The 16042-nt window shown below is 35.4% G+C and overlaps 1 protein-coding gene across 2 annotated transcripts in view; it reads right to left on the reverse strand.

Annotated features, from left to right (window-relative positions):
- The window catches only part of LOC120523620 (X-linked retinitis pigmentosa GTPase regulator-like), a 56148-nt gene that overhangs the window by 11743 nt on the left and 28363 nt on the right, over positions 1-16042 (reverse strand). For both annotated transcript variants that reach the window (XM_039745082.1, XM_039745083.1), the window contains 3 exons: positions 15316-15507; positions 9702-9882; positions 8765-8865 (listed from right to left, as the gene is read on the reverse strand). In XM_039745082.1, the coding sequence (XP_039601016.1) occupies positions 8765-8865; positions 9702-9882; positions 15316-15507 (474 nt within the window). The remainder of the gene's footprint in view (positions 1-8764; positions 8866-9701; positions 9883-15315; positions 15508-16042) is intronic.

The raw sequence follows: 16042 nt of genomic DNA on the forward strand, positions 1-16042 counted from the left end.
TAGACTGAAATTTTGCATTGTTTTAATTTGTTAATTTTAGTTTAATATCCCTACATTTGCAATATATTAATAATTTTTAAGAATATTAACAACCTAATGTGTCTAAAAATTCTGAATGTTTACATATACAGGTAAAATTCTGTTACAACGAACTGCCAGGGACCTGAAAAATATTTCGTTGTAATGAAAATTTCGTAGTAATGAGATTCTGTATTTGTCACTATAGTGCTTTCTTTAACTTGCATCCACGTGTTTACAATCATTTCAATAGCTACTTTCGCATTAATTTTAATCTCCTCCTCTCTACAAGTTATGCTGATGAGAATGTTTCTCTGCATTTCCTTGCGATATTACCCTTTCAGGGTGCGAATAATGCCAAAACCCAATGATTGCTGTGATATTGGGTGGAAAGAATTCAACACGAACATTATCTAAATGTGGAAGAGTGTTGTGGGCAGCACAGTTATCAATCAGAAGCTGAATCATCCTTTTCTTCTTCCTCATATTGTGAGGTTTCTGAACTCTTTTGGGATCCCCCCCCAAACGGGAACGACACACTGAGTGCCTCCCAAAGTGCGATTGCCGCGTCTGTGGAGGATTGTTTGTCCGTTGCCAGGGCAGGGCAACAGTAGGTTCACAGCGTTGCAGTGAGACGCCACAAAGGCAAAATCCTAAAAGATTGTGGTCACGCTGTAAGTCCTGGTTTTGCACCCCAAAACACGGGACTGAGTCTCAGTACTTTAGCAAACCCAGCTTTATTCAGCTTAAAACAGGAACATCACGGTTATTTATTGTAACGTGATCTACCCCTCTCCTATACACAGACACAGCAATAAGGCAGGGTCGTGGCCAGGTTAGTGGGCAAGTAATACTGTTCCCTGCATTTACAATGTTCCTTGCATCACCCATTGAGATCTTTTCTGTTTGCTTTGGTGGCGAGCCGCAGCAGAGCTGTGAGCCTGGTGTTGCCCCGGCAATGGATAAACAGTCTTCCACAGACGTGGTGATCGCACTTCAAGACGCTCTTTGGCATGTTGTCCAGATATGGGAGATCCCAAGAGAGTTTAGAAACATCACATTTTCTTGAATGAGTGCTGCATTAATAGTAATGTTTCTTTAAGGAGCATTACTGAACTGCATAAAAACTGATTTTTTGACGTCTTCAAATGTAGCAGTTTGCATACATTTGCAACCCGAGATTGTTCTTCCTTTTTTGCTCAGTCTTTCAAGAAAGTTGACAGTGTCGATGGCAAAATTCCATTTTTTTTCTAATATGAACTGTTGTCGTTTTATCGTGTCTGCCATTTGTATAGGAGGTTAACAATGACTTAAATTCCAATGGATGTTTTTCAAATGTTGACGAGCAACAGTAAAAAACAGTACAAGGAAAGTTCGAAGAAAGAAAAAAATTGACAATGTTCCTGTTCAGGGATCGTTGTGCACAACTGAGCTGCGACCACAGAACTAACTGCGCTGTGGATGATTCATTCAGGCATTTCAATGTCTTTTGGGCACTTCGTTGTAATGAAAGTATCTGCTGAATGTATTTCATAGTAACGCAATTTCTATAGACTCGTGTCATATGAGGAAACTGTCTGGACCATAAAAATACTTTGTTGTAATGAAAATTTCATTGTAAAGATATTCATTGTAATGGAATTTTACCAGTATTTCTTAATTTCTGTTGAAATAATTCATGGGAAGAAACCTAACAGAAAAAAAACAGGATATCCTAGAGCATGTTCTTCTCTCTTTTCATGAGAAGACTAGAAGCACATGGAGATGGACATACTCTTTAAGCATGCCAGAAGGTTCAGTTATTTTACCATGACTGAGAGAGATGTTAGGTTAAACCCATCTCTTCCACTCATGAAACTTTAATTCAAGAAACAAGAGAGGATCAAAATTCTTCCTTATTTGCAATATAAATTGAAAATGGTCCCTTACCCCATCAATCAGAACATGACTACAAGAAACACTAATATAACATAGAATAATGTGCAGCTGGAAAATACAGTGATGTAACAGAGAGGTGGTGAATAATGGTATACATGTAGAAAATATGAAAGTTAAGGCAACTTAGGAAGAATGCCTGTGTTGCAGGGAGTAGGCTATCCTGCTTCCACAGTGCAAAACTTAGATGTATTAGGAGATGAGCCCATTTTGTTAATTTAGGATGCATCATGTTCAATAGACAACTACAAAATTTTCAGTAATGATCATCACTGTGTTCTGGAGACATTTTTCCACTTTCTAAAATTAAACTGGAAGAAACAATCAAAACCTAAAGGATCAAATGGGCAGATTTCATTAGAGTAAATTTACTTATTGGTCTTACTGCTTGCACTGTTAAATGCTTACTTAGCACTGATCTGTGAGAGATCCAAATAATCATATGGAGATTGTTGTTATTATTTACACAGACAATAACCAGGCACACAATTCAAATTCATAACGCTACTTCCTTGAAACTACAGAAGTAAAGATTGTTCTGTCCTACATAAGAGTAACTAATTTGTATTGTATTTAGCTTGCTAACAATGATTGCTACTGTTATTATTTCTACATCTCTACATTTCAGCCCACTTCAGACAAAGATGAAACTAAATGACTCACATGAAATATGTTTTGAACTGCTGTTGGCTTTAAAATTGGGCAATCAGGAACAGTATTTAGCTGCAAGTACTTTACACAAAGAAATGAGCACTACAAACCCACAGGTCCACTTTTACAGTGTGCTCCATTCAAGTGTTCAAATCTAAATTAAGTGCTGCAAGCCATAACTTTAAGGTATTGTGGTTACCATAAGGAAGTTGATGAAAACTGTAAACACTTTATTTTCTAAAGTTTGTTCATATCTTGAATATGCATATTTTCTAACCATTTTCTCAAAAGACAAAATTGCTCCAAATAGCTTACTACATGTATTTGGTTTCATATTCATCAGCTTACTTATTTAAGTCAAAACTGTACCCACAGTGGCAGCTGTGAGCAGACAAGTGAACAAGAAAAGTATTCTTCAGAAAAGTATTCATATATCAAGGAGAATAGTTGCAAGAAACAGTGATAAAATTGCTTTTAGTTTCCTTTAATTACCACAAGAATGACTCATAAACACAGAATGCATATTTTCTTAAACTTAAACCTTTCCTGCTTCAAAGAGGATATATTTGCTAAATTTAAATCTTTTTTTAATGCTTGGACCAGAGCATACTTTAGTCAATTTCATCCAAAGGAGTAATGAATGCATACATTGAGTTGATTTGATATACAGTGGTGTGAAAAACTATTTGCCCCCTTCCTGATTTCTTATTGTTTTGCATGTTTGTCACACAAAATGTTTCTGATCATCAAACACATTTAACCATTAGTCAAATACAACACAAGTAAACACGAAATGCAGTTTTTAAATGATGGTTTTTATTATTTAGGGAGAAACAAAATCCAAACCTACATGGCCCTGTGTGAAAAAGTAATTGCCCCCTTGTTAAAAAATAACCTAACGGTGGTGTATCACACCTGAGTTCAATTTCCATAGCCACCCCCAGGCCTGATTACTGCCACACTTGTTTCAATCAAGAAATCACTTAAATAGGAGCTGCCTGACACAGAGAAGTAGATCAAAAGCACCTCAAAAGCTAGACATCATGCCAAGATCCAAAGAAATTCAGGAACAAATGAGAACAGAAGTAATTGAGATCTATCAGGCAGAAGGCAAATGTCCCGTTACATCTGGCGTAAAAGGAACACAGCATTTCAGAAAAAGAACATCATACCAACAGTAAAATATGGTGGTGGTAGTGTGATGGTCTGGGGTTGTTTTGCTGCTTCAGGACCTGGAAGGCTTGCTGTGATAGATGGAACCATGAATTCTACTGTCTACCAAAAAATCCTGAAGGAAAATGTCTGGCCATCTGTTCGTCAACTCAAGCTGAAGCAATCTTGGGTGCTGCAACAGGACAATGACCCAAAACACACCAGCAAATCCACCTCTGAATGGCTGAAGAAAAACAAAATGAAGACTTTGGAGTGGCCTAGTCAAAGTCTTGAACTGAATCCAATTGAGATGCTATGGCATGACCTTAAAAAGGCGGTTCATGCTAGAAAACCCTCAAATAAAGCTGAATTACAATTCTGCAAAGATGAGTGGGCCAAAATTCCTCCAGAGCGCTGTAAAAGACTCATTGCAAGTTATGGCAAACGCTTGATTGCAGTTATTGCTGCTAAGGGTGGCCCAACCAGTTATTAGGTTCAGGGGGCAATTACTTTTTCACACAGGGCCATGTAAGTTTGGATTTTTTTTTCTCCCTAAATAATAAAAGCCATCATTTAAAAACTGCATTTTGTGTTTACTTGTGTTATATTTGACTAATGGTTAAATGTGTTTGATGATCAGAAACATTTTGTGTGACTAACATGCAAAAGAATAAGAAATCAGGAAGGGGGCAAATAGTTTTTCACACCACTGTATATGGTCCTACTCAGTTCTGCATCATTGATGTGCTTGGTGAGTCATTGCTGAATTTTTGTTTATGTTAATGTGTCACTCATTAACTATAATTTTATCGCAATGCTTCTTTAGAAATTTAAGATATTGGTTTAAAATGATCTTAGTTCAGAAAGCATAGAGTTGCTTGTTTTTATGTTTTAATTTCTAGTATTTTTCTGGTTTTTGGACTAGGATTATTAAAATCAAACTTTTTTTTCTAGCTTCTTCTACAGAACTGAATTTTATTGTTGATAGCGCATACACAATGTAGAAAGCTTTTGTATGTCTATCTGATAAGAGGACATATAACTCATGTGGATATTAAAGCTATTCCATGTTTAAATATTAATATTTTTGTATATTAGCAAATTTTTTTTGATAATTAGGCATATTTTAACTTTTTTCTATTGTTCACAGAGCTTTGTTGAGGCTTACACCGAGTTTAAAATACAGGTGGAGATATGCTTCTAGGGCTTCTTCCACACTAAATTCTCATAATTTAATTGTGTGCAACTGTGTATATACTTCCCCACTCTCTCGTTTATTTAGTGTGTGTCTATGTGCAGAAACCATAATACGCTTCTACATACAGCACAAATTACACATCCAGTGTTTCTATCAGCTTTTGAGTTATGTAAAATCCCTTTTTCCCCTAAAACATTGTAAAAACCAAAATAACATCAAGGGCCCAACTTAATCATGGACAGGCGTTTGCGCTGTAATCACTGCAATAATAATGTTAGTGGTTGCCATATCTACACTTACACACTTGCAGTAAATAAAAATTGCTCCAAGGCGAACTCTGTTTTTTATCAAGAGAAAGAGTTTTGTGTGCCATCTAAAGGATTTTAAAAATAAGGCATTATTATGCAACTACCAAAATGGATAAAAAATACATAATCTTAAAATGCAAAATAACACCAGTTCAATATGCATGTTCTAAATGTATTTCAAATCCTAAAATATTGCAATACTATACTATTATATTAGGAACCATTAATTGAATGACTAACATAATAGTACTATTCTAAACAAAGACTTGTGATAATTATGCCATAGGTAGTAATATAATATTCCAAAAAATAAAGAAGAGGCAAATTAAAATTAAGCAAGCTAAGCTTTAATTTTATAGAAAAAACAAGTCAGTGATTTGTTATAATACAATTAAAGTCAAATATTCCACTAAGTATAGCCATGGTTTACATTGTAAATAAATCATTCACAGTTCCAGAAAAAATTTATCATTTGTTTCGTGAATAATATTTGCCATAAATGATGGAAAAGTGATAAGCAATATATTTTTATGACTATGATTCTTTCTTGAACTTAAAATTATATTGGTATTTGCTAGTCAGTCTGCATTAAATCCATTATTTGCTTTTCTGATAATGTGACTATAGACTTCTTGTCTGCTAAAAGCAATTTAATATTTTATGGGATTTGTGCAGCTTTTGACAATTATTTAAAACAGATGTCTGGATGAACACAGTGTTGTGTCCCAGTAATAATTAGATTTTTTTTAATTCATGATGTTTTTATGAAGTTAGCTGTTTAAACAATTGTCAATTCAGTACTTAAGACTTATATTATTCTTACAGTACAATCAATCAATCAATCAGTCACTAAAATAAATCAATTATTATAGTTAAATACAGCAACTTTCAATGTGAGTGACACAGCGGTATACTGGTTAGTGCTGCAGTCTCACAATTCAAATCCTGGTGCTGACAGTGAGTTTATGGAGTCTGCACATTTTTCATCTCTCTGTATATAAGCTTTTCATCAGGTACTGTGGTTTTAATCACAGGCATACAGATTCGATTGACGAGCAATTCTAAATTAACTGAGCGTAAGTAAATGTGCCATGTCCATTGTTGGATACAGCTGCCTGTGGTCTTAAATGTGATTGAGGTAGTCAAAAAATGGATACTTACTTCTACTAAAAATAAATTAACAGAACTTTAGAAAAAGTAAAAATATACAATTAAAGTGCATATTCCCTCAAAACCGATATTTTTGAATTAAAATTTAGTAATATTAAAGCGGGCGGCACAGTGGCACAGTGGTAGCGCTGCTACCTCCCAATAAGGAGACTTGAGTTCGCTTCCCGGGTCCTCTCTGCATGGAGTTTGCATGTTCTCCCCGTGCTCCGGTTTCCTCCCACTGTCCAAAGACATGCAGGTTAGGTGCATTGGTGATCCTAAATTGTCCCTAGTGTGTCTGTCGGTGTGGGTGTGTGTGTGTGCCCTGAGGTGGGCTGGTGCCCTGCCCGGGATTTGTTACTGCCTTGCGCCCTTTGCTGGCTGGGATTGGCTTCAGCAGACCCCCATGACACTGTGTTAGGATATAGTGGGTTGGACAATGACTGACTGATATTCAGAACTCATACTTTTTATTTGTTCCATAATAGTGTAGTCTACACTGAATAAGTAAAATTGGTATAAATACCTTAGTCGTCAGATTTCCTAATAGTCTGAGATGGGTGCCAGTGAGCCCCAAACCCCAAACACAAAGACACAAATACAGTCCCAGGATCAAATAAATGGGTGTTTATTGCAAAAAATACCTCAGCATAAGCACAAAAGTACAAGTTTTCTCTTCTTAGTACCTCTCCTTTCACCACCGCACTTCCCTCCTCCAGTTGAATGTTGATCTCTGTCCTCACGGCACTGACTCGCCTGGACAACTGAGTACGGTCTCTTTTACTGAGGACACGGGAATACTTCTAATGCCTTACATTATGTTCAAATAAAAGCTATGAAAACCTAACTTGAAACATACCTAAAGCTAAGCATGGGTGAAGCTTTCAGGCACTGGCCAGATGAGGATGAAGAAGCCACATGTAACCATTAGATGGCTGTTGAGTATGCCAGGCCTTGGTATAAAAAAGTTAATTTGGGACAAGGAATATCTGAAATATTTGAGACTGAAATATACAAGCAAGTTACTATTATTGAGAAAAACTGTAATTGTGAGGAATGGCTTACATGATGCTGATTAAATTCAAGTGGTGAAATGTTATACATGTAGACTTCAAATGATGGCCATAGATTGACTGTATCAAATATCACATAAGAATACTTGGTAAAAGAATATTTTGAGTTGCAATACAATGATCAATCTTACTGTTGTGTCAGCTGATATAAGGACTTATGTTCAGAATGTCCACATACTAGGAGGGGTATTAAATTGTTAGATCACAACTTCACGGTGAGTTGTCTTGACAAATTTGGAACCTCTGCTGGACAGTCTAGTAAGTCCCAAATGAGTGTCAGTACCCGTTTCAAAACTTCACTAATCTAATTTTGAGATTATATAAGTAGGATACAAAGTGAAGTTAACCAACCACTAACACAACAAATAAAAAATAAGCAGCCGATGCCTACAACAATGGAAAATCCTCCTACACATTACAAATACAAATGAAAGACCAATAACATGCCAGAACATATCACAATGTGGCCTGGTACTATTCAATATTTATGTAAATGTTTACAAATCACATACATTCTTTGACCCAATTGCAAAAAACAAAATAAAAAAGTACAAACAAAAATGTCTTGTCATGACATTCATTACAGAAAGGTGCTATATAAAAGTGAAACCTACTCATTTAAACACCATCCTATTATGTTCTCACCAATATAATCTGCTACAGATTGGGTCAGGTATAAAACTAAAGGCCATTATAATTTACCCATTTTTTTTAAACATAGCATTGTACATCTTCAATATAAAGAATTGTCTGCATGTTTACAAATATATCTTTAATGTCAGTTGCTTTTTTGGAGATGCAATTTTCCCTGCCGTACTTGCTTTGGTAAGAAACTGCATTTGCAGATATATTTCACTCAAAACAAAACATCAGTATTCACTGTGATCATCAGTAGATGAAAACCTGTGTCCAAATGAGCTGCTGTAAGCATGAAAACCAACTAACATACTTTATATAGAATAATCATTGCCTTTTGATTTTTTTAAATGCGTAGGAATGTTCTGTGTCATGACTGCAATGTATGTCTTAGGTATAGTAGATAATCAACAAAGTTAACTGGTAAAAATTACATTTAATGGAATTTCTTGTGCTATATTAAGCACTTATGACTAAAACTAACTTGCGCTCATCTTGACAAAATATTTCAGTTTTACTTACAGCATATAACTGAAGTCATAAACCATATACTTTCTTCAACTGAAATCCTATTAATCTAATAGCTGTATGGATGTATAGTGAAAGTTGCTTTAAAATATTATTTTACATAACAGCAGACTTACCATATTAAATAAATCTGTTGTTTTTCCAAGGCCTTTCTCATCACCACTGTCATCATCTACAGAACTTTTAGTCAATGACACAATTCCATCACCAGATGAATCTTTATTAAAAAAAGGGATAAAAATATCTATTTTATATATGTATAACTTTTCTGGTCATGCAAATTACTTAATTTTAAGCATTACTAGACCTACTTACAACTTTCCAATTTAAATAATATTATTTTATGCACATTATTTACCAAGAACAGACATGTTTTTCTTGATTTGTATTAAGTATATCACAAATGAAACTGTTACATATTGTAGAAACCAAAATTAACTTCTGTATACAGTATTTATTTTTAAAATATGAATTAGAATGGTATGTATAAAATAGTATGACCCAATTGTTGCTAATATGCTACAGTGACATACATAAATAATTAAATAATGGATCACTAAAAAAATGACAGGAAATGCTGATATTCAAAACAAAATTTCCATCAGATCATCCATCCTTTTTTACATCCACTTATTATAGCTCATGGTTGGAGCAAGCTATATTTAATTCTGGCAGAACCAGGTAGTAGACTGTAAGAAAACTGGGAATGGTGCTAGCCCATTATAGGATACTAGATGAATTTATGCATATTTATCAAATGGCAAGGCTTGGTTTTACTGTGTTAGCACTGAACTATAGACAATACTTAATGTACTGTTCAGCATTAAAATTGAACTTTGAAGATTTTGAATTTCCAGTAGTACATACATTAGAACTTATGAAAGTATTGAAATATAATATTTGAAGTAATGTTACTTTATATAAAAATAACAGTCTTAAAAGTCAACAGAGCACCAATCAGTAAATGATAAAGTTTAATTCAAAACAACATAACCTAATGCATCTCTAATATGTTACTTCACTGTTACAAACAACCAAAAAAAACAAACATACCCCGCTTTAATAACTTTGCCTGTTGGGGAACTTGGTTAACTGGCTTAGAGTCAGGAACATCCATACCAGGAAATCTCGCTGGTACAGTACGACTTCCAACGGGCAGAGAGGAGTTCAAGAAATTAGAGCCTAGAGGAGGCAAGGTAAGCATCATTGTACCAGGCTTCTCTGGAGATATTTCCTGAAATGGATAAAAATATATATATATCAGAATGTTCAATACTTATAAGTACTCTTTTTCCCCCAAGTACTATATTCTTCTTAATCTCTCTCCCTTGAAGTCCAAAATTTTGAAATGAAACTTTGCAAGACTTTACAATTATTATTGACGGGACTTGCTACTGAATCAAGTGCAAAGAAAAAGTTTTCTCATATTTAAAACAGGAATAGCCTTTTTTATTATATTCTGTTTTGTATTATAACTTAGGGGAAACACAGCAGTGAACTGTTAGCCCTGGAAGTCAGCCATTTGTTGCTGTTAATGAACCATTTTCTGTAATTTTATGGCTTGTTAGTGCTTTAAATCCGCCACTCCAGACTTTTCCAGACTGTTGGATTTTACTCCAGAAAAAAAGTACAATCCAAATGTTTTGCAGACTAGAACACATCAACACCACCACCACATCACCACCTGAGGCAACAGGTCCGCCACACCCTTGAACCTCTGCAGTTCGCATACAGAGATGGGAGTAGATTCATACCTGGTAGCATGGATCGTGGACTATCTTACAGACAAACCTCAGTATGTGCGTCTCGGGAACTGCAAATCCAACATTGTGGTCAGCAACACAGGAGCCACAGGGGACTGTACTTTATCCGGTCCTGTTCAGCCTATATACATCGGACATCCAATACAACTCGGAGTCCTGCCACGTGCAAATGTTCACTGATGACACTGCTATTGTGGGCTTCTACGCGGTGGTGTGCTGGGGAGGCAGCATAAAGAAGAAGGACACCTCATGCCTGGACAAACTGGTGAGGAAGGCAGGCTCTATTGTAGGCATGGAGCTGGACTGTTTGGCATCCGTGGCAGAGCGACGGGCACTGAGCAGGCTCCTGTCAATCATGAAGAATCGACTGCGTCCACCGAACAGTATCATCTCCAGACAAAGGTGCCGCTTCAGCAACAGGCTGCTGTCACTGTCCTGCTCCACTGACAGATTGAGGAGATCGTTCCTCCCCCACACTATGCGACTCTTCAATTCCACCCGGGGGCTAACCGTTAACATTATACAAATTTATTGTCTTTTTTACCTGCATTTTTATCACTCTTTAATTTAATATTGTTTTTTATCAGTATGCATGCTGGAGTATGTGAATTTCTCCTTGGGATTAATAAAGTATCTATCTATTTCATAATCTTCTTTTTAAATATTTTATTAAAGCAGATATTGTAGGATGAACACAAAGATGGCATTACATTAGCTGGTAATCTGTTAGCTCACTTTTCATCTTGTGATTGTTTAGCTGATGGTTACAGAAAATGGAAAAATTAAGGGTTCTGAAACTATGACAAAGGAAGTCTTCTTCATTAGTAGCAGCAATTAGCTCTTTTCATACATCCATATTTTCCTTCTGAGACGAATCATTGACAAGTAAACCCTCTTCTGGTTATTCTAAGCAATGGCAGAATCATGAAAGAAGAGCTTCTGTAGAGTCTCTCAGTCTTTCAGATTCTAAATGAAAACATCCTAGCTGGAGTTTGAACAGCTTTTCCACTGTTGAAATACAATATACTAAATAAAATGGATGTATGCAATCAAAAGAGATAAAGGACCAAACATTTTATGTGGCATGCCACATTTTTTCAGCCAACACTTTAAATTTTGAGTATATGAAGTTTACGTAGTGCCTCAAGATTGACACTGTGCCTTTTTGACTGGAATAACTTTGGTGTCATACTGATACACTAATCAGCTTTTGAAGGGGCAAATGCTTGTCTTGAAATTAACACATTCAAGTCTGTACTGATGAGAAAACAGCACAGCAGGTCACTCCTCTATGGACACGAGCATGCAGTGGCACCTGGTCCTGGTCAGCGTCAAAACTTAACATAACTGCTATGTACTATTGTATGAGGTTTCAGACTTTAGCCGAGTGCTTTATTTACTTTTAATAATAAATTAATTAATGTATTAATCATAGTTCCCTGCAAGAACTTGCCTGCTGCCTCCAGCTTGTATCACTGCAGTGCTTTCTGCGACCTGTTCTACAGTGATGAGTTATTTTTGGACCGGAGAAGAACCAGCATATTGGGAAGGCATGTGAGAAGGTTAGTTGAGGAATGTTTAAACTACGGAATGGTTCAGCAGAGAGTTTAGGGCAGGCCAAGTTTAGAGGTACACATAGAGGGACAAACAGTATTATTAGTTGAACATTACAAATTTAACTTTTCTACCCAAATGCAAAACATTGCCAGCATGTTTTTTTTTTTTAACATAACAAACCAAACACAAAAGAACCAGTGTGTATTATGTAACATAGCAAAGAAAATGCAACAGAATTTCCTTTTACAATCAAGTAAAACAACCAGGGTAAATAGCAGGTCCAACCTTAATGAAGAAATTTCTACAGTATCCACCTCTAATTTTTTGTGGTTGTGAAAGCATTAATAACATTCACAAAATTCACTTGACGTTCAAGCTCCTGTTGAAAGGGCCAGGATCACAATCAAATTCAGTTTACTAAAACAATGATCTGCCCTATCCACAGTATAGCACACATACATGGTAAAGTCTCTGAAATTTTGTTTAGTTTTTTTAGCAATAAGTGATTGAAACAATGTCTGTTCAGTTTTAAAACTGGTATAGTAGATATTTTCAGGAGCTTCGTTTCAAATCAAATGTAGTGTTCAGAAACCAGATATTTTAAACTTTTAGTTTATTCTTTTTTTGCTAGTTTTTATTTCCCACACCAAAAAGCCTCTATATCAAGGCACTATTTAGGGAGTGGATGTAGACATGGTGCCCTCCGACAAGTACTTGGGAGTCCACATCAATGACAGGTTGGACTAGTCTTGTAACATAAAGGAACTATACAGTATATAAAAGGGCAGAGCAGGCTCTTTTTCTTATGAGCAAAGCTGCACATCCTCTCACTGACATACTGTGTACTTTCAGCCAACGAATCACTTAGCAGAATCGTGTCAGTAAGCTACTGTGGCACCTTTACACCAACAGCTTTACACCTGTATAATGCCTCAGTGTGATTGTGACTGCCAATTAAGAAGTTTTCTTTCTTTTTAATTTCCTTCCTTTTAAGTGTGTGCTCAGACCATAGTGTCGATCTATCTTTCTATCCATTATCCAACCTATATCCTAACTACAGAGTCACGGGGGTCTGCTGGAGCCAATCCCAGTCAACATAGGGCGCAAGGCAGGAAACAAACCCCAGGCAGGGCGCCAGCTCACCGCAGGGCACACACACACACACACACCCACAAACCAAGCACACACTAGGGTCTGTCTTTGGACTGTGGGAGGAAACCAGAGTACCTGGAGGAAACCCACGCTGACACGTGGAGAACATGCAAACTCCACGCAGGGAGGACCCGGGAATTTAATGAGATTCTGTAAAAAGCCAATGTTTTCCCTTGGGACAATAAATATCTACCTATCTATCCATCTATCTATCTGACATTCAATGATATGTATTTGTGAGAGATATTTTTTAGTGTTATTTATGCTTCTGGTTGTCCTACATTTTATTTTTTAAGCTCAATAAGCAAGGCAACTTCACAGTGCTCTCACTAGCTTTGATCAAGAGGTACATGGTTTAACTTAATTTCAAGATTATTTGCTGTTTTTGGCTATTCAAGCAAGATGCCTAGTATAGAGTTTTTTCAAAAATGAAATAAGCAGACATGTCTATTTACCATAGACACTTTAAGGAAAGACAACGATTGTGAAACATCGAATGCTGTGTTAATTGTTCTTTTAAGGTACTCATAAGCAAACTATAAATATCACAAAACTAGAAAGACAAGAAAATCAAGGAAAAACTTTAAGAATAATATTTATAACATTATGGCTGAACAGGGTGAACACTGCTGCCTCATATTCTAGCTTGACACTTGTTCTAAAAACAAAGTACAGTATGTGGAGTTTCAAAAGATTACTATGTTAGGTTACTTGGTGACATTATATTGATCATGTAGAAGCGAGTGTAGGTATTTGCATCAGTGTGCCTTGTGACTGGCTGCCACCTCATCCAGGATTTTTTCCTGCCTTGCAAGGCATAATGAAGGATAGGTTCCGAGTCCCACAACTCCCTGAACTGGATTAGGAAAGCTTAAAAAGGAAGAATGAATAATATTTATGATTTTTTTCAAGTAATTCAATGTATTGTGCTTTATGATGTCTTACATTTCACCCAAATGCCAGTTCTTATGATATTTTATATGTATCCAATTATTTGTAAACCTGATATGGAAAAGGCAGGCAAGTTGGATGAAATGGTATGTATAGCCTACTGTATTTATGGCTAAACGGCAATCAGATGACATGATGTTAGACTGCCATCTAGTGGCTTCTTAAATGAGTGCTTTTTAACAGATTATAAGATTTCTTTCTTTTAACACATATTTTTATTAATTTAACAAAATGTCATTATTCTTTATAATCCTTTCTTCTTTTCATTAAAATAATAAATACATTATTGATGTGAATATAAGCATACAGTTAAAAAACATACAAACAGTAGGGCCATACATAGGTTGTGAATCCAGGTAATGAATTAACACAGAACGTTAGTATATCTCTAGGTGTGTATGTAAGACTTACCACTTGGAAACATTAATACATTAATAGACCAATAGTTTAAAAATAATGATTTATAAATTGAGTATTTGCCAGATACTGAAAATTACATTAAACCAAATCCTTCTTCTTAAAACAAAGAGACAAAACTTCCAAAAATGTAAACCATCAAAATTAATGGGCCAAACTAAGCTCAAATTTCATTTTGTAAGTAATATTTTCTCCAGGGTGATGGAATTATGACATTACTTGTGCAAATTTCATAGAAATAAGCAATGCAATGATCACACTATTATATCAAACCAGTAACGGTGCACTGCATGATAATGCGCAGTGAATACACTTGACTTGAGCATTCATAGTTTTCATACTCTTTCTCTGTACATTGAAAATTTGTTTGCTCAGAGGCTGATGCGCTTGCTGCTTCCTAAGTAGCTCTTCTTTTCTCCACCCTAGCAGCCCGCTTCTTCTCTTCTTTTGTCTGCATCTTTTCGTATTAAAACTGATTAAGTCGCAATTACTTAGTACGTTTTCTTTAATTTTTTATTTAAGCTGGAACTTAAGTCTTCAATCTGCCTTTTTAAAAGTTGCATGCATGTGTTACTGGTCTGCTCTTTTTATTATTGAGACAAAGTTTCATATGGCCTCAATTACCATTAGTTTTTTTGAAAAACGCGATAAAAAAAACAAATTTAGTATCATTAAGAAGAAAATAAAAAGTAAAATACAATAAATAAAAATTGAAATATCATTTACTGCTATTTATTGATATGTATAGACTTGTGTATTTTTATTATTTATTTTCTTTTTATATAAATATTATTTATTTTTTTTTTTTTAAAATTACATATACAAACCCTTTCCCTTCGCCTGTCACGTGCAGATAATGTCCTCCGTAGAGTACCGGGTGAAGCAGTGTCCCCTTTGAACTCAATATAAGACTTTTCAAGATAGTTGTCATTTATTTCATCTTGCTGGATAATGACAGGTTCAGCATCTTTAGGTCTTGGGACAACATGAACAAGCATGTGGCATCCTCCACAAGCAACCTTAAAGAAATGCAATAAAGGAGGAAATTAGGATTAATTGCAAAATGCATTATAATATGAAGACCACAGGTCATTTGGCCAAACACAATGCACTGATATATTGAAAATATAATCAAAAATCAATACATTTCTGTGATTAATACTTTATTTTTATATTTATGCATACATTTTGTTTGTAATTATACACATACGTAACATTATTTGATCTTGTACCAGAAATACATGCTATAGGAGAATTACTTTTTTAAACTATATGAGTATTGTTTTTTAAGTGTAAACATAAAGAAGCAAACTATGAAACAAGAAAAATGTGAAAGCTTATCAGAAGATGTTTTTATATAATTAAACTTGCGAGCATTTTCTGCTTACAGAGAAAGACGGGGAAAAGAAAGGCTTTTATGGGGAGCTGCATCATTTATGGACTCATTTTGTAAGCAATATTTGATTAAGATGATAAAAAAAAGAGCATCATCCTTCTCTCTACTGTTCATCTGTCTATATGTTTTAACACCAGACTGTTCTTCAGACATTCTAA

The sequence above is a fragment of the Polypterus senegalus genome, chromosome 2 (genome assembly GCF_016835505.1).
Source record: "Polypterus senegalus isolate Bchr_013 chromosome 2, ASM1683550v1, whole genome shotgun sequence".
NCBI lineage: Eukaryota > Metazoa > Chordata > Cladistia > Polypteriformes > Polypteridae > Polypterus > Polypterus senegalus.